General features: G+C 50.0%; 1 protein-coding gene across 1 annotated transcript; it reads left to right on the top strand.

Annotated features, from left to right (window-relative positions):
• Positions 1–21,124: 21,124 nt before the first annotated feature.
• LOC114002338 (olfactory receptor 14J1-like) lies at positions 21,125–22,042 on the top strand (the record flags this gene model as incomplete). Its single annotated transcript, XM_027748257.2, has 1 exon — positions 21,125–22,042. A coding segment is annotated over exon 1 (918 nt), but the record flags the coding sequence as incomplete, so codon positions are not given.
• Positions 22,043–25,267: the final 3,225 nt, after the last annotated feature.

Raw genomic sequence — 25,267 nt, 5'->3', positions numbered from 1 at the left:
GGCCTGAGCTACAATGGCCTGTCACAACTCCTGGAAAATTTTCTCTAAATGAAGATTCCTGCCAGACAAAAGGTGCCACCACAGAAAGGTCTTGCTGCCCAAGAAGTGCCCAGGCTGCCCCACCAATTACACCTGAAGCCAAAGCTTCCAGTTTTTTTTTTCCTTCGGGAAAGAGCTGCTGTTCTCTTTTTCAGCCCTGCTCTGCAATGACTGGTCCCACCTCCTGGAAAATGGAATTTAAATGAAGATTCCTGCCAGACAAAAGGTGCCACCACAGAAAGTTCTTCCTGTCCAAGAAGTGTTTAGGCTGCCCCAACAACTGCACCTCAAAACCAAAGCTTCCAGACTTTTTTTCCTGGTGGAAAGAGCTGCTGTTCCCTTTTTTCAGGCCTGTGATTCAATGGCCTGTCCCACATTTTGAAGAATTAAATCCAACAGAAGATTCCTGCCAGACAAAAGGTGCCACCACAGAAAATTCTTCCTTCCCAAGAAGTTCCCAGGCTGCCCCAACAACTGCACCTCAAAGCCAAAGCTTCCAGACTTTTTTTCCTTGGGGAAAGAGCTGCTGTTCCCTTTTTTCTGCCATGCGCTGCAATGGCCGGTCCCACCTCCTGGAACATTGAATCCAAATGAAGATTCCTACAAGACAAAGGGTGCCCCCACCGAAAGTTCTTGCTGCCCCAGAATTGCCTAAACTGCCCCAACAACTGCACCTGAAGCCAAAGGATCCCGACTTTTTTATTCCTTAGGGAAAGAGCTGCTGTTCCCTTTTCTCAGGCCTGAGCTACAATGGCCTGTCACAACTCCTTAAAAATTTTCTCTAAATGAAGATTCCTGCCAGACAACAGGTGCCACCACAGAAAGCTCTTTGCTGCCCAAGAAGTGCCCAGGCTGCCCCAACAACTGCACCTCAAAGCCAAAGCTTCCTGACTTTTTTTCCTTCGGGAAAGAGCTGCTGTTCCCTTTTTTCAGGCCTGCGCTGCAATGGCCGGTCCCACCTCCTGGAAAATTTCCTCTAAATGAAGATTCCTGCCAGACAAAAGGTGCCACCACAGAAAGGTCTTGCTGCCCAAGAAGTGCCCAGGCTGCCCCACCAATTACCCCTGAAGCCAAAGCTTCCAGTTTTTTTTTTCCTTAGGGAAAGAGCTGCTGTTCTCTTTTTCAGCCCTGCTCTGCAATGACTGGTCCCACCTCCTGGAAAATGGAACTTAAATGAAGATTCCTGCCAGACAAAAGGTGCCACCACAGAAAGTTCTTCCTGGCCAAGAAGTGCCCAGGATGGCCCAATAACTGCACCTGAAGCCAAAGCTTCCCGACTTTTTTTCCTGGTGGAAAGAGCTGCTGTTCCCTTTTTTCAGGCCTGTGATTCAATGGCCTGTCCCACCTTTTGAAGAATTAAATCCAACAGAAGATTCCTGCCAGACAAAAGGTGCCACCACAGAAAATTCTTCCTTCCCAAGAAGTTCCCAGGCTGCCCCAACAACTGCACCTCAAAGCCAAAGCTTCCAGACTTTTTTCCTGGTGGAAGGAGCTGCTGTTCCCTTTTTTCAGGCCTGCGCTGCAATGGCCAGTCCCACCTCCTGGAAAATTTACTCTAAATGAAGATTCCTGCCAGACAAAAGGTACCACCACAGAAAGTTCTTGCTGACCCAGAAATGCCTAGGCTGCCCCAACAACTACACCTGAAGCCAAAGCTTCCAGACTTTTTTTCCTGGTGGAAGGAACTGCTGTTCCCTTTTTTCTGGCCTGCGCTACAATGGCCGGTCGCACGTCCTGGAAAATTGAATCCAACTGAAGATTCCTGCCAGAGAAAAGGTGCCACCACAGAAAACTCGTCCTGCCCAAGAAGTGCCCAGACTACCCCAACAACTGCACCTCAAAGCCAAAGGTTCCAGACTTTTTTTCCTGGTGGAAGGAGCTGCTGTTCCCTTTTTTCTGCCCTGCGCTGCAATGGCCGGTCCCACCTCCTGGAATTTTGAATCCAAATCAAGATTCCTCCTAGATAAAAGGTGCCACCAGAAAAAACTCTTGCTGCCCAAGAAGTGCCCAGACTACCCCAACAACTTGACCTCAAAGCCATAGCTTCCAGACTTTTTTTCCTGGTGGAAGGAGCTGCTGTTCCCTTTTTTCTGCCCTGTGCTGCAATGGCCGGTCCCACCTCCTGGAATTTTGAATCCAAATGAAGATTCCTGCCAGAGAAAAGGTGCCACCACAGAAAACTCTTCATACCCAAGAAGTGCCCAGGCTGCTCCAACAACTTGACCTCAAAGCCAAAGCCTCCAGACTTTTTTTCCTGGTGGAAGGAGCTGCTGTTCCCTTTTTTCAGCCCTGCGCTGCAATGGCCGGTCCCACCTCCTGGAATTTTGAATCCAAATAAAGATTCCTCCTAGTCAAAAGGTGCCACCAAAAAATGTCTTGCTGCCCAAGAAGTGCCCAGGCTGCCCCAACAACTCGACCTGAAGGCTAAGCTTTCAGACTTTTTTCCTGGTGGGAAGAGCTGCTGTTCCCTTTTTTCTGCCCTGCGCTGCAATGGCCGGTCCCACCTCCTGGAATTTTGAATCCAAATAAAGATTCCTCCTAGTCAAAAGGTGCCACCAAAAAATGTCTTGCTGCCCAAGAAGTGCCCAGACTGCCCCAACAACTCCACCTGAAGGCAAAGCTTCCAGACTTTTTTCCTGGTGGGAAGAGCTGCTGTTCCCTTTTTTCTGCCCTGCGCTGCAATGGCCGGTCCCACCTCCTGGAATTTTGAATCCAAATGAAGATTCCTCCTAGAAAAAGCTGCCACCAGAAAAAACTATTACTGCCCAAGAAGTGCCCAGGCTGCCCCAACAACTGCACCTCAAAGCCAAAGCTTCCAGACTTTTTTTCCTGGTGGAAGGAGCTGCTGTTCCCTTTTTTCTGCCCTGCTCTGCAATGGCGTGTCCCACCTCCTGGAAAATTTACTCCAAATGAAGCTTCCTGCCAGACAAAAGGTGCCACCACAGAAAGTTCTTCCTACCCAAGAAGTGCCCAGACTACCCCAACAACTGCACCTCAAAGCCAAAGCTTCCAGACTTTTTTTCTTGGTGGAAGGAGCTGCTGTTCCCTTTTTTCTGCCCTGCGCTGCAATGGCCGGTCCCACCTCCTGGAAAATTTTCTCTAAATGAAGATTCCTGCCAGACCAAAGGTGCCACCAGAAAAAACTCTTCCTGCCCAAGAAGTGCCCAGACTACCCCAACAACTGCACCTCAAAGCCAAAGCTTCCAGACTTTCTTTCCTGGTGGAAGGAGTTGCTGTTCCCTTTTTTCTGCCCTGCGCTGCAATGGCCGGTTCCACCTCCTGGAAAATTTACTGTAAATGAAGATTCCTGCCTCACAAAAGGTACCACCACAGAAAGTTCTTGCTGACCCAGAAATGCCCAGGCTGTCTCAACAACTACACCTGATGCCAAAGCTTCCAGACTTTTTTTCCTGGTGGAAGGAGCTGCTGTTCCCTTTTTTCTGCCCTGTGCTGCAATGGCCGGTCCCACCTCCTGGAATTTTGAATCCAAATAAAGATTCCTCCTAGTCAAAAGGTGCCACCAAAAAATGTCTTGCTGCCCAAGAAGTGCCCAGACTACCCCAACAACTGCACCTCAAAGCCAAAACTTCCAGACTTTTTTTCCTGGTGGAAGGAGCTGCTGTTCCCTTTTTTCTGCCCTGTGCTGCAATGGCCGGTCCCACCTCCTGGAATTTTGAATCCAAATGAAGATTCCTGCCAGAGAAAAGGTGCCACCACAGAAAGTTCTTGCTGCCCAAGAAGTGCCCAGGCTGCTCCAACAACTTGACCTCAAAGCCAAAGCCTCCAGACTTTTTTCCTGTTGGAAGGAGCTGCTGTTCCCTTTTTTCTGCCCTGCGCTGCAATGGCCGGTCCCACCTCCTGGAATTTTGAATCCAAATAAAGATTCCTCCTAGTCAAAAGGTGCCACCAAAAAATGTCTTGCTGCCCAAGAAGTGCCCAGGCTGCCCCAACAACTCCACCTGAAGCCAAAGCTTCCAGACTTTTTTCCTGGTGGGAAGAGCTGCTGTTCCCTTTTTTCAGGCCTGCGCTGCAATGGGCGGTCCCACCTCCTGGAATTTTGAATCCAAATGAAGATTCCTCCTAGAAAAAGCTGCCACCAGAAAAAACTCTTACTGTCCAAGAAGTGCCCAGGCTGCCCCAACAACTGCACCTCAAAGCCAAAGCCTCCAGACTTTTTTTCCTGTTGGAAAGAGCTGCTGTTCCCTTTTTTCTGCCCTGCTCTGCAATGGCCGGTCCCACCTTTTGGAAAATGTTATGTAAATGTGTATTCCTGCCAGACAAAAGGTGCCACCACCGAAAGTTCTTGCTTCCCAAGAAGTGCCCAGGCTTCCCCAACAACTACACCTCAAAGCCAAAGCTTCCAGACTTTTTTTCCTGGTGGTAGGAGCTGCTGTTCCCTTTTTTCTGCCCTGCGCTGCAATGGCCTATCCCACCTCCTGGAAAAATTTACTCCAAATGAAGATTCCTGCCAGACAAAAGGTGCCACCACAGAAAGTTCTTCCTGCCCAAGAAGTGCCCAGACTACTCCAACAAATGCACCTCAAAGCGAAAGCTTCCAGACTTTTTTTCCTGGTGGAAAGAGCTGCTGTTCCCTTTTTTCTGCCCTGCTCTGCAATGGCGTGTCCCACCTCCTGGAAAATTTACTTCAAATGAATCTTCCTGCCAGACAAAAGGTGCCACCACAGAAAGTTCTTCCTGCCCAAGAAGTGCCCAGACTACCCCAACAACCTGACCTCAAAGCCAAAGCTTCCAGACTTTTTTTCCTGGTGGAAGGAGCTGATGTTCCCTTTTTTCTGCCCTGCGTTGCAATGGCCGGTCCCACCTCCTGGAATTTTGAATCCAAATGAAGATTCCTCCTAGACAAAAGGTGCCACCAGAAAAAACTCTTGCTGCCCAAGAAGTGCCCAGGCTGCCCCAAAAACTGTTCCTGAAGACAAAGCCTCCAGTCTTTTTTCCTGGTGGAAAGAGCTGCTGTTCCCTTTTTTCAGGCCTGCGCTGCAATGGCCGGTCCCACGTCCTGGAAAATTCAATCCAATCGAAGATTCCTGCCAGACAAAAGGTGTCACCACAGAAAAATCTTCCTACCCAAGAAGTGCCCAGGCTGCTCCAACAATTGCACCTGAAACCAAAGCTTCCCGACTTTTTTTCCTGGTGGAAAGAGCTGCTGTTCCCTTTTTTCTGCCCTACTCTGCAATGGCCAGTCCCACCTTTTGGAAAATGTTTTGTAAATGTAGATTCCTGCCAGACAAAAGGTGCCACCACAGAAAGGTCTTCCTGCCCAAGAAGTGCCCAGGTTTCCCCAACAACTGCACCTCAAAGCCAAAGCTTCCAGACTTTTTTCCTGGTGGAAGGAGCTGCTGTTCCCTTTTTTCTGCCCTGCGCTGCAATGGCCGGTCCCACCTCCTGGAAAATTTTCTCTAAATGAAGATTCCTGCCAGACAACAGGTGCCACCACAGAAAGCTCTTTGCTGCCCAAGAAGTGCCCAGGCTGCCCCAACAACTACACCTGAAGCCAAAGCTTCCAGACTTTTTTTCCTGGTGGAAAGAGCTGCTGTTCCCTTTTTTCTGCCCTACTCTGCAATGGCCGGTCCCACCTCCTGGAAAATGGAATCCAACTGAAGATTCCTGCCAGACAAAAGGTGCCACCACAAAAAACTCTTACTGCCCAAGAAGTGCCCAGGCTGCCCCAAAAACTGCACCTCAAAGCTAAAGGATCCAGACTTTTTTTCCTGGTGGAAAGAGCTGCTGTTCCCATTTTCAGCCTTTTGGCTTTCCTGTGCTTGGGGTACACAGAAAAAAGCATCTTTTACATCCAGCACTGTAAACCAAATCAAATTGTCCCTTAATTTAGTCAAGTGTATAAGGATTTGCTACAACAGGATGTATTGTTTTGGTTTGTTGATTTACTGCTCTCAGATCCTGTACTAACCTGTAGGTTCCATTCGGTTTCTTTACTGGAAGAATTGGAGTGTTAAATCTGATTCACACTCTATCAACAGTCCTAATTTCAAAAAGTTTTCAATTATTGGCTCAATTTTTTTCTGTCCACTAACCTCAGTGGATATTGTTTCTTTGCTACTGGCTTAGCTCCTGGTTGCTGTTCTATCTGAATAGGAGTTGCCCATTTTGACTTACCCGGGGTGTCAGTGGCCCATACCAGGGGGTACACTTGGTTTGTAATCTGATCAATATCTTGATTGTTTGGCTTTGGTTCCATGCAGCTCGTAGCTAAACTCAGAGCTGCCAGCAATTGTTCTTCTTTCACCTTGAATTCAATTTTGCCTTGCTTAAATTTTATTACAGCTCCCAAATTTTCTAATAAGTCTCTGCCCAGTAAGGGTTTAGGTGAACTTGGTAAATACAGAAACTGATGCAATCCCATTTGTTTCCCGATTTTAAACTTTAGAGGTTTTAAAAAGAAAGCTTTTTCTGATTGGCCAGTGGCACCAATAACCTGTACATAATCATCAGTTTTAGGTATCAATTCCTGATTTAAAACGGAAAATGTTGCTCCAGTGTCGATCAAAAAATCCAGTTTTTCTTCTTCTTCCCCTAGCCAAATTGTAACCAGCGGGTCTGCCAGGGAAAAACCAGCCGGTCCCCGTCAATCACTGTCTTGGTGGGCTATGACAGCCCCCCCTGAATTTCTATTTACCCATGTGGGGCACTCTCTTTTCCAGTGTCCCTCCTTTTTACGATAAGTACATTGATTTTGACCTATCTCTGTTTGCTTAAAGGGTGAACCTCCCCTTCCCCGTGTTGCTTGTCCCCGGCCACGACCCCTGTAATATCGTCCAGCTGTTACCGGGTTCTGTGTTAAAACTGCAATCATTGCTCTTGTAATCCTTCTATCTTCCTTCTTTTCTCTGTTGTTATACACTTTCCAGGCTTCATTCATCAAAACCTCTAAATCTTTATTGGCAGGGTGATCTATTTTCTGCAATCTTTTTCTAATATCAGGATTACTTTGTCCCCACTAAATGTAGTTTACCTTCTTCTGATGATGGATCTAAGGTGGTATATTTTCTCATAGCAGCCCTCAGTCTATCCAGAAACTCTGTGGGGGTGTCATGGTTTGAGATAGTCCCAAAATCCAATTCCCTAGCTCCATTCCCCCTCCCACATCTCAACCTAATGTGAGATGGATTTTTCCAGACAAAACACACCAGACTCAAAGTGGGGGAAAGGGAATATATTACAATGACTGTACAAATAAATACCATATCACATTATACATATGATCACAAACTATCTCTACCATGACATATGTATTTACAATGGATCAGATCTCTTCTCCCCTCCAAATAAAAGTCCAGGAGGGAAAGAAGGACAGATCCCTTCCAGTCTCTGAACAGCAGCATCTTCTAAGGCAGCAGGTTTCTTCTTCTCATGCATGCAGCAGCTGATAGCTGGCTTTTCTGCCAGCATCCACGAGGGAGGTATCCAAGCCTCTCTCTCGGCCCCATCGCCTCACAACCGAGGGGTCTTCCGTGGGCTTCGTAACCCCAGACAAGGTCGTTTCACCACGTCATATCACGAAGACACAGGGGGGTCTTCGTGACGGTCTGGTATCTCTTGCAGGGCCTCTGTGCCCTGCCTCTCAGGCTGCCACCGTGGCAGCAGTGCGAGGGGGGGGGAAGCCAAGGTCAACTCCCCCTGATTCAAAGAAACTTCTGCCAATCTGAAAAGCACTTTTATTACGGCCGGGGAATGCAAAGGGGCAGGTGTTCTCCCCAGTGCACTCCGCCGAACCAAGGAATAACATAGCCTTTTATACAGTTTGAAAGTAGCAAGCTCAAAATTATCTTTACACGCACACTTTTGCAGTCTTTCTTATCTAAATAGACATCTAGTTTTACCTCCTATTCTTACCATTATGGATTATTTACGTAAAGTTTTATCACTTCAAGCAGTGTCAGGTTCCCCACCCCTCTCTACGTGCTAAAAAGCCTTCCCCATTCTCTAAGCTTTTTATCTCAATTGCCCACAGTTCGGTCAGAGACTTTTAAGCAGTTTTACATTTTGCAAAGTCACACCTTCATAGCTAAATATCTAATATTTTATTTCATTCTCTATTTCACCCCTGCATTCCTCTCGGAGCTCTCTAGCTCCTTTCTACAGTGCATGTCGCACTTCAAGGCTCTTTCAAGTAAGAGTCCATCATCTTCCTCCTTCCAGGAGGTCTCAAAGGAGTTTTGGGGATCTGGTATCAGTCTTACCCCCAAGAACTCTGTAGCTCTCAGCTGCTGGCTCTCCTTTCCTCGACTCTCCTTCCAGGAGTCTCCTCTGCAGTGCTGCATGTTGCTTCTGCTGCTTCTTCAGTTCAGGTTCTTATCTCTGGCTCTCTGCCACTGTTTCTCTGGTCAGCGTCGGCTGCTGCTCTGTGCCCATGGAGAAAACATCTCCCGGCATAACTACAGGCACCTAGCCCAGCTTTATGCTGTTCCAGGTCCCTGCAGCCCCCAGCCAGGGGCTGGGAGGGGGCCAGAGGCCCCAAGGGGCTCAGAGCCCCTTCCTCGTGGCTCTACAACATGGCCACCTCTCCTAAAACCAAAAAAAACTACAACTCTTCTTTTCCGGTCTGGTTGTGGTATGTTTACATTTCTGCAGGAGCGCCCATTGGGCAGAACTTCAAAACTTCCAGGGGTTTCCACCCCTTGGGGTCTACCACTTCTCTTAGCCTCTGGGGAGAACAAGGTTCAAACCACTACACAGGGACAGGGGGGCTCCAGGCTGGGCCCGAGGCCCCGGGGAGGGGCTGCGGCCGCCGCCGGCTCAGGAGCTCTGTGGGGAGAGAAAAGGGGGGGACACCGGGGTGGGGGGTCCCCGGGGGGGCACAGACGCTCTGGGGGGACACACGACCCCCTGGGACCCCCCTCACCTTCTGGCGCAGGTAGAAGCCGAGCCCCAGCGCCAGGGAGACGAAGGCCAAGAGGAAGCCCCCGGCCCCTCCTTGGCAGCAATTGCTGAGGCTGATGGAGCCCGGCAGGGCCGGGGCCGCCGGCGGTGTCCGATCCCGGCAGGAAGCGGGGAGGGCCCCGGGGAGCGGCGGCGGCGGGCGGGGCCCTGGGGGAGCCGCCCCGAGGGGTCCCCGCTGCCCGTGGCACTGAAGGAGCCGCCCCGGGACGGGCCCTGGCGGGGGTCGCCAGAGAGGGGGGGCGAGCTCGGAACGGAATCAGCTCCGGAGAATAAACCAAGGAAAACCAAAGGGCCGCGCCGGGGGAGTCTCCGCCGCCCCGGAGCTCAAAGAGCTGCCCCGCGGGACGGGCGAGGAGGGGCGGCGGTGAAACAGTCGCCCGGGGTGTGGCGAGGGAGGCGGGAATGGGATAAAAGAGAGAGAATAGAGAGAGAAATCGCTTTGTCTCCCCCCTCCCTCCCCACCCCAGCTCCCTTTTGTATACAGATAAAAGCAGAGATCAGCATGTGCTTCCCTTCCCCCTTTTCCCCACAGGGGATGAGAAAACAAAAAAGAAAACCTTGGGAAAGAGGGGGAAAAGCCAACTCTGGAAAACTATCTGGTCTGAGATAAGTTGTGCTGCCAAAGGAAACGCTGACTCCAGAGGTGCCCAAGTGGTGGCAGAACCCCCACCCTGCCCACTCACACCCTTCAGCTCAACATTGGGGTTTTCCCCTCCCTGGCACTGCCCAGTCCAGCCCCTCCCTGGTCCCCCCATCTCCCTGCCCCTGCCCCAGCCCAGCAGAGCAGCACACTCAGGGCTGGCCCTGCAGCAGGCCATGGAGGCCATGGAGCTCAGGGACAGGCCCTCTGGGTCTGCAATGCTCAGCACATCATCAGCTCAGGCAGCTCCTGCAGCCCCAGGGCCAGCCCCGCTCCCCAGCACAGCAGCAGAGAATCGGCCCCGGGCTCCTCAGGCCCCATTTGCCATCTCCAGGGACACTGGCCACCACCAGCACCAGCTGGAGCAGCCTCAGCCCCTCAGCCCCCACAGTGGCACCCTGAGGGCAGCACACGGACTCCAGGGAGAAACCAGCAAGGCAAGGACCCTCTGGAGAGTCTGCTCCTTGGCCGCCTTCTTGAGAGCCCTGGAGAAGAAGAGCTGAGGCTTCAGGCTGTGCCCGGAGCAAATGGAGCCCCTTGTGTGGTGGAAAGAGTGCAGTGGAGCCCAGCTCATGCCAGCAGGGCCATGGCCACAGGACTGACCCAGCCCAGCCCAGGGACCAAGGCCCAGAGCACTGAGGCCTCAGCCCAGGCCCAGAAGGGGAGGGTGGCAGGAGAAAAAGAGCAGCTCTCAACAGGCCAAATGCTGCTGCTCCCTGGCACTGCTGCTGTGCTGGGACTCTCTTTCCCTGCCCCTCTGCACACAGGCACTGCCCTGCCAGACTCATCAGAGGTCTCAGAAGAGTGAACTCAGAGAAACAAGTCACTGAAGGATCCTTGACTTTGTTTCAATGCATTCCTCATTTACACAGGCTCTGAGTTAAATTCAAGATGTAGACAGTGAACCAGACAGATGAATAATCAGTATTCACTGTACACAACTTTATCCCAGGAGAAAAACCACATGAAAACCCTGACCCAGCACCACAAAACCCTGAGCAGGCAGGCTGGACCAAGGAGTCCCATTCTGAATGCTATGGAAGAGAAAACAGGCCATTTGTGCCTTCAGAAAAGCATCCAGTCATCATTTCCCTCAGGGCATCCTTGAAGTAAAAGACTTCTTAAGACAGATGCCAGAGCTTGGCAGCAGGCTGTCCTTCTCAGCTTGGAAAATCTCTGCTAACTTACCTAACAATGGTACAAACTCCCCATGTTAATGTTGTCAAACAGCTGCATCTGCAGGATTCGTGTTCCAGCCTCACCTAATGCACAATTATCACACCTCTTTTTAAAATTAAAGGGGAGGAAAAAAAAAGCAGAGGGTGGGGGAGACTCCCCACCCCAGTCATCCATCAAGTGTACATCCTGGCCACGGCTCCCAAGATATTGAATATATGCTAAAGAGATATAAAAAGACATCAAAAGCTTTCAGAAATAAAAGTGCTTCAGAAGCTAGATTTTAAGATTGCCAGGTGGGTTTTTACCAGATTATAACGTTGACTGAAATGCCAGGATACTGCATTTTGGAAGTGGCAGCAGCTCACATATTGCCTTGTATTAGTGGCTGAAGTGTATTGCTGATTCCAAAGCTGGACTATCTGTAGGGGAGAGTAGATAAATAAATAAATAAAAACTGGCAATCCCTACCAAACCTGCTATATTGAAGCATTCATTTTAAGTGCGGCCTCCACAGGAAAAAAAAAGTGAAGACCACTTTCTTTTGATTATAGTGCTTTCCCCAGGCAGGAATTTTTATTTCAGTTAGAATCTTTGAACCATTACATTTTCAGTGAGGCATTTTTATATTTACAGTTGACACCTTCATAGAAGAATGAAACCTTTGAGCAACAGCTCTAAAGCATGAAGGTTGCCTGCAGGAAATACTTAAACTATTTTACATCCCAATGGAGCCTGTTGTTTTTAGCTAAAATTTAATAAACCTTAAATCAATGACCTTTCTTTTATTGAAAGCCTGCCCTTTGGAAAACTAACTTTCCCAAGAAACATATTTGGGTGAATAAATGCCAAACAAAGGGCTATTGAAATCTAAACATTTTCTCCATTTATACCTTGTGAACATTTAGTTCCTAAATTCCCGACTGCTGCCTAATGTACAGAACAGTGGTGCCTTGGCTGAATCACATATCATTGATTTCAGAGTGTCACAGGGATCTCATTGACAGGGATCAATTAGAATCCAAAATCAATCAAATATGTTCGTGCACTATCATTCATCGAATTGGAATATCCCCAAATTAATTGTAAGCATGTGAAAGAACCTAGAAATAAATTTTGAAAAGGTACAGAAATAAAAATCAGTCAACTTTGAGAAGATAATAGTGCATCTGAGCATGTTTCATGCCTGCTGGGGTAAGTTAATGGTGAATCCCACCTTCCCTTCCCAGCACAGGCTGAGATATATTCTTTTTGGAACATGAAAATACCCAGGGACTGAAGGCAGAGGACACACCAGTCAATGATCCAGCATTATTTTATGAACAGCCTGTTACACGCCCAATATCAAACATGCTGCCAGGATATTACAAAATGCACAAGTGTGTTACACTCTGAAAAACTGCACATTGTAAGTGAGCCACTGCACTTCAGGGAGAAAGAAAGGAGAGAATTCCTGAATCTCTACCAAAAAAAGCATGAATAGATGTGGCCACTTATCCAAAGAGCTGTTCTTGTTGCTGAGGACTCCTCTCTGAACACATTCACCTGTAATTCTGCCAAGGTAATAAATCCTTCCACTCCTTACAGCACACTCAAAAGCACCCTGCTATTCAATGTCAATGGAAAAATGGCCCAAAATGTCTAAAACATTTCCTTTTGCTCATGTAAAAGTGCTGGCATTTTACTTCCTTCCTGATAAGCCAGTGCCAATGGACCTGATTATTCTTTTCTTATTCAAAGCACATCAGTAGTTCCAAAGCACTCTCCATCTTATCAGGTGTCTGAACAGCACAGTTACTGAAAACAGTTTGTCCTGCTCCTCTCTCTTCCTGCCAGGCTATCAGATAAACCCAACTAACTCTCTGTATTTACACACCATCAAACATAAGCTGTGTCTTCAACCCACTGTAGCCTGTTTCTGGCATGTTACAGGTTTGCTGCTTGACATTAGTTGTACCCAAAACAGCAGCAGTGAATTAGCTTAGAACAAAAATATAGTCACTCCATAGCATGGAACACAAAAGGGACACAGGATAGGAAAAAAAAAGAGAAACATTTTGTGAAGGAAGAATGATCACTCTGATCTCAGCAGTTCACAGGTATTTATCTGGTGCTACTTGAAAAAGAGCATGGAAGCAGTAGGGTTCAAAAGCATTCAAAACAGACCTGACACAGGCCTCAAGAGTAGAAAAATAATTTCTTGTTTTGTTTATTTTATTTTCCTGTCCTCTCAGAACTGTCTCTGATTTGCAAGGGGTGAGAAAGTGAAAGGAAGGAAAATGGTAACAGCATCTGAAAGCATTTAAATGCCTTTACAGTTTTTGTCTGTGACAAGATTGATTTTCATGATCCAACCTTCATTTGGCACTAAAAGACTCCCATAATAAAAAAAACCAAAAAAACACTCTCCCCCAAACAAACCTCTTGGCAACTCTCCTTTTCATTCAGTGTCTCAGATACAGAATTTTCAGTGCTGACTACTGAGGAATAACACAAGATCAACTCCTTCAGAAGGGCCACGGCTTTGAAGGTTTTGCTTCCTGCCCAGCCACAGGGAATAGGCACAGCACCTCCCTTCCTCCTTCTCAGGATGACAGGATATCCTCGGGATGAGCGCAGTGTTGGAAGAGTTAAACATTAACCTGGCTGTGCCCTGGGCACTCTCAGCTGGCTAAATGAAAAGTTCTGGAACTCCAGGAGAAATCCTGAGTTGCAGCTCTTTGATTAAGTACAGCCTTCTTTAGAAGCTGAAGCTCCAGCCCCTGAGTGGAGGCTCCTTCCCACCACTTCTCTCACTGCCAGTCCCCCTAAGCAATAAAATATCAAATATAAAATATCAAACATAAAAGGACAGTGGCATTCATCCTCCACAAAGACAGGACCAAATCCTGCAGCCAATTTGATGGCAGAAAAAAAATTGAAAAGTAAATAAAGAATACACAGAAAATTGCTTGATCCTTTGTTACATTTCCAGTATATGGAGAACTACACAAACTGTCAGTAGCAGAGTGCTCAGAGTAAATAAAGGAGTGTGATTTCACCATTTTGTTAAATATTGGTTTTACTAGATTTTCGTGTCTTGTATTTCTTTGAAAATATTCACATGTGAGATTGAAAAAAGTGTTTCTTTCAAAAACAGCCCTAGAAACCAACCCAGAAATAGGGGGAGAGGGGTGAAAGAGCAGCAGTCACAGGTACAAGAATGGTTTGAATAAAGTAAGTCACCTCCTGCCCACCCATCCTGGCACCTGCTGGGAAGGAATTTTGGAAATGCATAGGAACAAACTAGCACTACATTTTAGATATGACTTTTTCATCTCTACATCTACAGGACTTTAAACTGTTTCATGTCTGTAAGGGGGGTACTTTTTAATTAGATTATCAATGGAACATAGAGGCGTGAGAAAGGAATCATATTAGGATGTGAAACCAGCCAGAGTATGGTACAATGTAACTTCATGGCACAGGTTAATTGTAAGGTCCATTGTGCTTTTTAGCAAGTCAGCTTGATATCCCCTATTATGAGAGCTGAGTTCTTCCTTGGTTTGCTACGTATTGCAAGATAGATACATCTACCCTTGAAACACAATGGTAGAGGTCATACATAGGGGTGAGAAAGATGCTGGTGAGAGGAAGATGATGTGGGCAGGGGTCGCTGGCCCCTTGCCCTACAGCAGGGCATGCACAGACTGTTGCTATCAGGTGATGAACAGGTGGGGTTTGGGTGCCACTCAGGCATCACCTTATACTGGGTACTGGCCCTACGTGGTGTAATGTGGAGCTGATAAAATGGGGTGTCAGGACTGCTGGGGTGAGCGATCCTCATCCTGCCATGGAGACTGTGTTGTTCCGTGGGGACGCCCGCTAAGCACGGGCACCGACCAGCTGCTGCAGATCCTGGCAGCCCTGGCCTGTCTGTGTGGGTAAGCACAGGTTATTGAGAGGAAGCAATTGAGAAAGCCACTGTTTTATATCCTTTTTTAATATCCTTGTAATTCCCTTTTTACTAGTTAATACTGTATTAAAAACCACTCGTAGTATTGTTTTAATATCCTTTAAATGTTCCTTTAATTCCCTTATTACTAGTTAATACTATAATAAAAGCCGTTCATAGTATTGTATGAATGACAACTGATAAAGCAGTTATTTTGTATTCTTTTTTAGCTTTTGATTCTCTTTGCTAGTTTTTTATTCGTACTGCAATAAAAGATTTTTTGTACTGTTTGAATGTCTGTTGTTGTGCTGGTTTAAGAGTTAACCAGCAGGGGAAATGAACTCAACTCAAAGGAGAGATTATAAGTCAGAATAACAATTTACTAAAATAATACAGTAAGTACAATCATACAAACAAACAATTGGTCTTGACCCACAAAACCCAAATGTATAACCCAGTACCCTGGGGCATGAACAACGTGGTGTTCCTTGGGCCCCGCTTGAGTCCAAAGTAAAGGGAGAGGGGAAGAACCTGCTGGTGGGAGAGCGGTTGTAGTCTGGTCAAAGTGGTGATTGGAGTCCAGTATAGGGTGGTGGTCCAAGTCTGTTTGAGAGCGATGAGCCGCAGTCCTTCTCTGGATCCCACAGAGTGGTTCAAAATGTTCCAAGACTCCAAGATTATATATCCTGCAGTTCAGGCAGAAATGCTCAGTGCTTCCCTCAGGGCGGGGAGTTCCACAAAGGGTGTGAGGACAGGAGCATCCTCCTATCTCACAGGCCTCTTAACACCTAGTTTGTAGCCTGAGGAGTCAGGCTCTATGGGCAGAGGGTGTAAATGGTTCATTGATAACAGTTTCTGGGAAATGGCATGGAAGGCTATAGAATACACAGTTTTGGGTTACACCCATACCCTGATGAACTGGTCTCAGTTGTCCTAACTAGGACACCACATCAGCCTTACCATGGCAGGGAAGCGCGGGAGGTTCTCCACCAGCTCAAGTGTCACTGGTGAGGGAGCGCTGCCATGGTGGGCACGGAATCCCAGAGTGATGGAATCCCAAAAGAGTTTGGGTTGGAAGGGACCTTTCGAGGCCATCTGGTCCAACCCTCCTGCCATGGGCAGGGACATCTGCCACCAGACCAGCTTGTTCCAGGCATCCCCCCCAGTGGGGACACAGGCCAGTGCCCACTGCCAGCAGCAGGAATCCGGGCAGGGCGAGGGTCCCTTGGGCTCTCCGATGGCCCAGGGGAATGCCATGAGGATGGGAAGTAAAGCCTGGAGCGCTTGGAGGTCCAAAGCCTCAAACATCAGCCTCTCCAGCTCCCAAAGCTTCTCCCAGATCCCTCTGGCTGCAGCAGGAAGGGCAGCAGGAGGTTTCCTGCCCGCTGTGGGGGCAGCGCTGCAGGGGCTGCTCGTGTCAGACCCCCCTCTCTGCTGGGGACAGCTTTGCTCTTGGGGACACCGCTCTGCCCCAGCCCAGGGACACCAGCACTGCCCAGGGCCGGCACCTTCCCAAGTGGGACCCCTCTGAGCACAGGTCCCCCCACCCCCAGAGACCCGTGTCTTTATAAAAACATCTATAAAATGTATTTACATTGTACAGGCCTGTAAAACAACAACAATCTATGAAATGCATTTACAGAACAACAACAAAGCAACAACATATAAACCACATATAGAATGTATTTACATGGGAAGAATCTTTAGAAAAGCAAAACTCTTCTTTCTAGGAACAACACTCTATAAATCTTATTTAGAGACCAACAACAAAAGAGCAGCACATCAAATGTATGCACAGGAGATTCACATCCATGTCCGGTCTGCCTGCCAGTCTGGAAGAAAAACCAGGACGGAGCCTGGCTGGGGATGGGAGCTGGATCTGGCAGGATGCTGGGGGGGTCTGTGGGGCTGGGAGGGATCTGTGGGGGGGTGGTGTCTGTGGAGCTTTTTTAGTTTACAGCTAGGTATTTATCTTTGTTTAAGAAATGGATGCTTTTCCCTAGCATAATTGATACAGAAACAAACTCTATCCCAAGCAAATTCTCCAAAGACATTCCTAAGGTATTGTGCATAAAAGGTGGAAAATAACCCTTGGAGTAATCTGAAGCTGGACACTGGTGTGGGCTATTCCAAACACAACGTCTGGCACGCAAGGTAAACAAAACAGAAAAGCAGACAAGGTCCAGCAAGAGCTGGTGAGCCATGGACTACTTGCTGCCTAAGTCTGAAGAGCAATAAAAGCCTCCAGCCAAGGGGAGTTGATTTCACATGAGCTGTCATTGACAGAAGGGGGAACTTTTCAGTCAGAACAACAGGTCATCAGAAACAAAGACTTGGTTTTTTCTACAAAGTGGAAGGAAAATAAAGGCAAGAGTGGGGCTGCAGCTCTACACAATCATCATGAGATAGACTAGAACTAAAACTGAGGCAAAGGACTTCAATAAGTGCAGCACTGTTCACACTAATAGTTGTGTCCTGGTTCCAGGGGCTGGGACCAGTTTATCACCATGTGGGTATAACCCAAACTGTGCATCCTTTGAAACCTGCCCAGTGTGTGACAGGAATTCCTGTCACAGGAACACCAAGCAGTGCAGGAGGAGCCTCCCAAGCAGCAGTTGCAGGGCAGAGGGACCGACCTGAGGTGCCTTTGGTGCCCAGGAACTCCCCCCACACAGCCCCTCTCCTGCCCTGAGGGACCACCAGAACAGGGGGAGCCCAAAGGACTGGACTGGAGGAATTGAACAGACATTTTGGGGCCATTTGATGGACATTTTGCAGGGGTGGTGCACAGACTAAGGGAAGGAGACCTGTGTGTTATAGCAAAGAATGGGAAGGGGTGATGGGGGGTGAAGTTGTACTGAGTCGTGTGGGGCCTGGGCACGATGGGACTGGTGTGGAATAAGGCTGGAATGTGCTGGTTTGGGCCAGGGTGGAGTTAATTTTCTTTGCAGGGGCTGGTGTGGGGCTGTGGTTGGGCTTGTGCTGAGCACAGGCTTGAGAACACAGAGGTGGTTTTGTTAGTGCTGAGCTTACCCAGAGCCAAGGCCTTTCCTGCCCCTCACACAGACACACTGGGGAGGGGCTGGGGGTGTGTGGGAGGCTGGGAGGGGACACAACTGGGACAGGTTTGGAGTGATGGAGATTGTTTTCCCAAGTCACCATTCCATGGGATAGGGCCCTGCTCTCCTGGAGGTGCTGAACACCTGCCCAACCATGGGAAGCAGGGAATGAATTCCCTGTTTTGTTTTGCTCCTGTGTGCAGCTTTTGCTTGTCCTTATTAAAGTGTCTTTATCTCAACCCACGAGTTTTCCAGCTTTTCCCCTCCCAGTTCTCTCCACTGTCCTGCTGGTGGGGGAGTGAGGAGTGGCCAGGAGGGGCTTGGGGGCTGCATGGGGTGAAACCACAACAGCCTTTGTTGGTGTCCAGGGTGGGGCTGGGAGTGTTGGAGATACTGACAGATGTGTCTGGGATGTGCTGCTGAAATTTGCAGCTGCTGGTGCTGTCTGGGGCTCCTGGCTGTGTGTCAGTCTGGGGCTCCTTGGTGGCTGGAACTCCGTGTGAACTTGAGCTGAAGGGCCTGTGACCTGTGGGTGAGTCCAGGGTGAAGCAGAGACCCCCTGCAGCCCAGGGAGGAGCCCACACTGGAGCAGATTTGCTGGCAGGACTTGTGACCCCTATTATCAACATAAGACTCCAATCTTTCAGTTTAAGGCCATTGCCCCATGTTCTGCCAATACAGGCCTTTGTAAAACGTATCCCTGTGATTTCCTTAGACTGTGAGCACCATGTGTTCATCTGCAAACACCATGGAGAGTACCCAGGGATCTCCCAAGAAAAGATTTGGAGGCCTCAAGCCCATGACCACTCTGTAGGGACTAAGGAGCTCTAGGCTCCATGGTGTGGAGACTGAGGACAGTGCAGGAGTAGCCAGAGAGGGTTGAAGGGTAATTTCAGGAATGAAGGATCCTTTTGTCATAGCAGGAAACAGCATGAGAAATAAAGAAACAATGCCAAGTTCAGTTGGAGAGATTCAGACTGGAAACAAAGAGAATGGAGTTTCACCCTGAGGGCAATGGTGTGATGCAACGCATCACCCAGAAGGAGTCTGGATGAGCCCAAGGCTTTGTGTGTGCAGGAAGAGCCAGGGAGGACGCAGAGATGTCACTGCAGGAAGGTGCCAGCCAGGTGGGGCAGCCGGGGGGATGACGACAGCCTGCAGGGAAAGGGGCAGGGCATGGACGCCGTAGGACAGCCTGGGCTGGAGAGGAGACAGGGAGGGGGAGAAGCTGAAAGGCCCTGACACAGCCACCTTCTGCAGGCCTTTGGCCAGGGCTGCTGTCTGTGCCCCTGATGCCAGGAGGAGGGGAGTGCCCCTTGCAGCCCTGGGGCCTCATGGCCTCCTTGTCCCTGCTCAGCAGCCTGGCAGGTGCCACCCCATGGTCCTGCCCTTGGCATTGCACATCCCACATCCCAGTGCCCAGGAAGAGCCCTGAGGAATGAGGCAGGGACAGGATCTGCCTTCCCAAGGGCTGGTGGTAAGGCCTTGCCCCTTCAGATTAATGAAACACATCCAGGTTTCCTCAGCAACAAAGCCACCTTTCCCTTGCTTGTCCATCCTTATCATCACTGTCTGCAGTTTTCTGCTCTAACTGGAATCTGGGGACACGTTCTCAGTTGTGTCCCTCAGTGAGACTCATTAGCACTACAAGAAACTTCAGTGTTTCAATCTCGTTTTGACTTCTTGAAAAGTTGTTTGAACTTCCTCTCAGGGACTGAGTCTCATGTAAACAACACCAATCCCCCCGAGGGTCATGAAATGCCTGGGGCTGTTGCTGTACTGCTGAGCTGGGCCGGGCTCCTGGCACACAGGGAGCTCCTGGCAAGCAAGAGCTTCAAAGAGACAGCTCTGCTGGTGAGCAGCTCCTCTGCACAGCCCAGCAGGGCTGAGGGCACTGCCAGGGCAGCTCAGGGACACCAGCAGGGCACAGACAGAGCTTCAAGGGGCTCAGCACTGGCAGGAGGGCTGAGAGCTCCCTGCAGGAGGAATCTTGGCAGGGTTGCACACGGTGAGTCTGTGGCTGCAGGGCAGTGCAGGGGCAGCTCCTGGAGGCATCTCCTAAAGCTGGCCCAGCCCCAGCTGATGGGATGGGTGAGCAGGGGGCTGTTTTGGGGCACTTTGGAAGAGCTGTGAAGCCGGGGGTGCAGGCAGGGGTGCCCAGGGCTGTGGGGCAGAGCAGGGTCCTGCAGCCCAGGGTGCTGTGCTGGGCAGGGACTCTGCTGCCTGCCAGGGGCAGCTCTCAGCCGGCCCGGGGAGCTGCTGCCAGGGCTGGGGCAGAAGGGCTGTGGGCAAGGAGCAAACCTGGCAGGGGAGGGAGGATCTTTTCCGTGTCTCAGTGTTGCAGGGTCAGACCTGCTCACAGCTCCAGACCACTACACCATATTGAATGGAGAAGTTTTTGCAAAGCTCAGAAAAGACAGGGGCTACAGGAAAGGAATTAGTCCTGAGGTGTGTTTCCTACTTAGGCATTGTAGCAGAGACATTGTTCTCTCAGTTCAGGAGGCTGCACTGAAATTCCAACTCTTTTACTCTCAGAGGTGAATATTTCAGGCAGTGTCAGAAATGAGCACAGGGCCCTGGGCAGTGCTGAGCCTTCCCTTGGGGGTGGGCACTCTCCTGTCCCAGCCCTTGCCTTCTCTGCAGGAGGGCTCCTGTCCTGCTCTGTCCAGCACAGCTGCACCTCTGGGCTGGCACAGGGGACACTTCACAGAGCTGACCTTTCAAGCAGCGCTGCCCTGCTCTCAGCACAGATCTTGGTGGGGTTTTTAAAGATGAATCTGTGTGTGAAGTCATCTTCAAGGCAGCCCAAGGGAAAGTGCAGGGCAGATGGGAAACAGGCTGAGAGGCACTGCAGCTCTCCTGGCTCTGCAATAAGCAACGGAGAGCTCAGCCCTTCTGCCTGTCCTGGCTCAACACTCTTCAGATTTGTCATCAGAAAAATTTGACCCTATAGAAACACCCCCAGGTGTTATGATTTTAAACAAAAATCCCAGTCAAAATTATTTTAAGGATACTCTGTGCCTCTCTCCTGCAGCCCAAATTGCTCCAAGAAAACAGTACAGAAACTGAACTTTTCCATCAAAGCTGGGTTCCATGTGACATCCCCTGTGATCATGAGAGCTGTCCCAAACCAGCTCCGTGTCTGCACTGCAGCAGAGCAAAGCTGAGTCCTTGGCAGCACATGACCAGAGCTCTTGCTCCTCACAGCACCCTCAGAGAGCACAAACCAGAGAAAAGAAATGCCTGAACTTGGAGGGGATTTCCCTGAAAACTGCACTGGCTTTGCTGAGAGGGGGCTGTCTTAATTGTTCGCTTTCTTTTCCTTTTGTGAACAGACTCTGTCCTAAGGAGCAGCAAATGTCCAACAGCAGCTCCCTCACCCAGTTCCTCCTCCTGGCATTCGCAGACAGGCGAGAGCTGCAGCTCCTGCACTTCTGGCTCTTCCTGGCCATCTCCCTGGCTGCCCTCCTGGCCAACGGCCTCATCCTCAGCGCCGTAGCCTGGGACCACCACCTGCACACCCCCATGGGCTTCTTCCTGCTCAACCTCTCCCTCACAGACCTGGGCTGCATCTGCACCACTGTCCCCAAAGCCATGCACAATTCCCTCTGGGGCACCACAACCATCTCCTACATGGGATGTGCTGCACAACTCTTTTTCTTTTATTTCTTCATCTTAGCAGAGTATTCCCTCCTCACCATCATGTGCTACGACCGCTACGTTGCCATCTGCAAACCCCTGCACTACGGGACCCTCCTGGGCAGCAGAGCTTGTGCCCACATGGCAGCAGCTGCCTGGGCCACTGGGTTTCTCTATTCTCTGCTGCACACAGCCAATACATTTTCCCTGCCCCTGTGCCAGGGCAATGCCCTGGGCCAGTTCTTCTGTGAAATCCCACACATCCTCAAGCTCTCCTGCTCAAACTCAGGCTACCTCAGGGAACTCAGGCTCATTGGGGTTAGTGTCTGTTTAGGATTTAGTGGTTTAATTTTCATTGTTTTCTCCTATGTGCAGATCTTCAGGGCTGTGCTGAGGATCCCCTCTCAGCAGGGACGGCACAAAGCCTTTTCCACGTGCCTCCCTCACCTGGCCGTGCTCTCCCTGTTTGTCAGCACTGGCATATTTGCCTACCTGAAGCCCCCCTCCATCTCCTCCCCATCCCTGGATCTGATTGTGTCAGTTCTGTACTCGGTGGTGCCTCCAGCACTGAACCCCTTCATCTACAGTCTCAGGAACCAGGAGCTCAAGGATGCCCTGAGGAAAATGATGACTGGATGCTTTTCAGGAGCAATAAAGTGCCTGTTTTCTGGTGCTTAGCATTCAGAATGGGACTCCTTAATGACCCAGCCTTCCTGCTCAGTTTTTTCGTGGAGGTCATTGGGTTCTTCTTGCAATAATTTTCTGTGCAATTACATATTATTATGCATCTGCCTTTCAATTTAGTGTCTACCCATTGAATTTGACCCAGAGATGTAAAAATGATGAATTGTACTCTCTGAGTATTTAAACCAAATAAAGGACCCTGCAGTGCCTTCTTTGTCCCAGACCCTTCTTCTCAGATGTTCCCAAAGGACAACACACCGCAGGACAGGGTGTATTTGCAAACAGGAAGGGGACAATAATCCCAGCCCAGCAGCACTGCCAGGGAGCAGTAGGGCTTGGTCTTTGCAAAGCTGCTCTCTTGCCCCTTCCACACTGTCCTCCTGAGCCCCTTTCTCGCTGTAAGGCCTGAGTGCTCTCTGAGCACAGTCCTGGGGGCTGGAAGCCCTTGGAGCACAGGCAGGGACAGGCCCTGGGAACTTGTGAAGCAGAGCTGGGCTCCCTTCCAGCATCTCCAGGATGCTGTGGGATCCTATTGAGAGGGCAGGGCATGTACTGGGTCACTGCTTCTGTGCCTTGCTCCAGGGCTGGAACTCTCCTGCAGTGTCCCCATGACACTCCTGCTCTCTGCTTTCCAGGTTTCATTTTTAGATCCAGTCTTCCCCTCCTGTTCCCAGGGACATCCTGGGAGTGCTTCAGAGCTGCCATCCTGGGGCAGCTCCTGCCCAGCGTGGGCAGGCACAAGGTCTCTCCACCTGCTCCTCTCCCCTCCCCAGTGCCACTGTTTTCTGCAGCCTCCTCATCCTTGCCCAGCACAGCCCTCCTGGCACAGTTGGACACAGCCCTTGTTCTACCCCCTCCTCAGGCACCTGCCCAACCCCCTCAGCTCCAGCCTGAGGGCCAGAAACCTTCAGGGCAGGGAGGAACCAGGCAAAATGCTGAGGTAACCTTTCAGTTGCACTCAGATCCAATTGGAGAGGTTGGCCTCCTGGGAGAAATCCCTTTTAATTCTCCAGAACCACCAGGACAACCTGTGTTGTGTCCTGGGCACTCCTCTGGAAGTGTGGGCTATGGAAAAGGTTTTGGTGTCAGGGCTATTGAGAAGGCTGGGCAGTGTCACTGGGAGACCTCTCCCAAACCCTTGGAAAGGCCAGAGCCAGCCCAGAGCTTCCTGGGGCCTTGCCAAAGGCAGACATGGAACCAGTCTGCAAACAGGGCAGCAAGGAGGGTTGGCAGAGTTCCAGACTGGTCAGACTCAGCAGGAAAGGGGATAGGGCAAGTCCTCCTGCAGCCATTGCCAGGCATGGGAAGGACAAGGCAGGGATTGCAGACCCCCTGTGGGAGGGAATAGAAGAGGATGTTGTGTGCCCAGACTTCATCAAGGCCCTTGACATGGTGTCCTGTGGTCTCCTCTCTCTCCAGACTGGTGAGAGTTGGACTGAAGAAGTGGAAGATGTGGTGGGTGGGAAGTTGGCTGAATGAAGAGTGTCAAATCAAATCCATGGTACAAAGTCCCCTTGGCAGCAACTTCCTGGTGAAATCCCTCAGTGACCAGCCCTTGAACACCACTATAGAACATCTTTATTATCTCTCTGTACATTGGGACAAAATGTATTTTTAAGTCCTTTGTGAATGATGCCAAATTTCAAGGAGCTCTTAAGCAACCTGTCCTGGTTTAAAGACACATATTGGGGCGGGAACTCCAACAAAATAAATTCACTCCTCTTTTATTCCCCACCATTACAGGGAGACAAAATACAAGGAGGTTTAAGTGAAAAAAATAACAGATCACTTACAAGAAATATAGCAGCAAAAACAGCAATACCAACAAAACAGTTCAAAGCTACAACACAGAGAGAAGTTGCCTTCTCTCTCCCCTCCTGACCCAACTCCCTTTTGTAAACAGATAAAACCAGGGATCAACATGTACCTCCCTTCCCCCTTTTCTCCCTAAATGAACAAAGAACAAACATTAAACCAGGGGAAAGAGAGAGCAAAGCAAAATGTGGAAAACTCTCTGGTCTGAGATCAGTTGTGCTGCCCAAGAACACGCTGACTCCAGAGGTGTCCAAGCGGGGCAGCGGGGGGGAGGCAGCAGCTCTGCTTGATTCCATGGAGTTCTGGGGAGGCACAGTGGGTGCCATGAGACTCTTCAGTGTCACTACGGCCCCTTGGTTCCATGGGGTTCTGAGATGTCTCAGAGTTCCTTTTGTTCCATGAGACCCCACATGTCACAATGGTCCCTTGATTCCATGGGATTCCACAGTGTCCCTGCATTCCTTTGGTTCCATGAGGCCCTGCAGTGTCACGGTGCCACTTGATTCCGTGACGTTAAAAAGAATCAGAATGGCCCCTTGATTTAAGGTCAACTGCACATGGGGCTGCCTTAGGGGGAGTGTGGGCACCCAGAAAAGGGAGTTGTCACCCCCCTGGACTCAGCCCTGGGGTCACCACATCTGGACTGGTCTGTCTGTCTGTGAGGTTCCCCATACTGAAGGAATGAGGAAGAACTAGAGAGGGTCTAGAGGAGATCTGACAGGATGGAGCTTTTGTCCATATTGGAAATAGAATGAAATCTCCACAAAGAGTAGCATTCAAAGTTCAGACTGAAGGTGAAGAAAAAGAAATGTCACTCAACGGGGACCCTTGTGCTGCAAGAGGTCACTCAGAAGGAGGCAGGATCAGCCCATGGCTTTGTGTTCCAGGGAACAGCCAGGGCTGGTGCAGAGCCATCAGGGAGGGTCTGGAAATGCTGCTGGGAGGGGGTGGGAAAGCAGGAGGGGTGTGTGCAGCCTGCAAGGCCAGAGCAGCAGCAGGGCCAGGGCAGGACAGCCTACAGGAGAGATGGCCAAGGGCTCTGGCAGGGCTGCAAGGCCCAAAGGCACCCAGGCCTTTGTCCCCTTGCCTCTGGCAGCTGCCTCTGCCACTCAGGCCACCACAAGCCACTTTCCTGGCAGGTTCTGCCCTTGGGTCCTGCCTCGCCCCTCCCTCAGCAGCCTGGCAGGGGTTGCCCAGTTTTGGGCCTTTGTTGTTCCTCCCCCTCCCATCCCAGTGCCCCCCAAACAGCCCTGAGCCAGCCGGGAGGGACAGGATCTGCTGGGCCAGGGCCTGGGGCTCAGGCCTTGGCCTTTGTGCTCCACAAAACCAAGGCAGGCTTTGCTCAGCATTGCAGGGGCCTGC

The sequence above is a fragment of the Pipra filicauda genome, unplaced genomic scaffold (assembly GCF_003945595.2).
Source record: "Pipra filicauda isolate LSUMZ 115617 unplaced genomic scaffold, ASM394559v2 scaffold869_size122945_pilon, whole genome shotgun sequence".
Taxonomy (NCBI): domain Eukaryota; kingdom Metazoa; phylum Chordata; class Aves; order Passeriformes; family Pipridae; genus Pipra; species Pipra filicauda.
The sequence above is the reverse complement of the archived record's forward strand: the minus strand, read 5'-3'. Positions and strand labels throughout refer to the sequence as shown.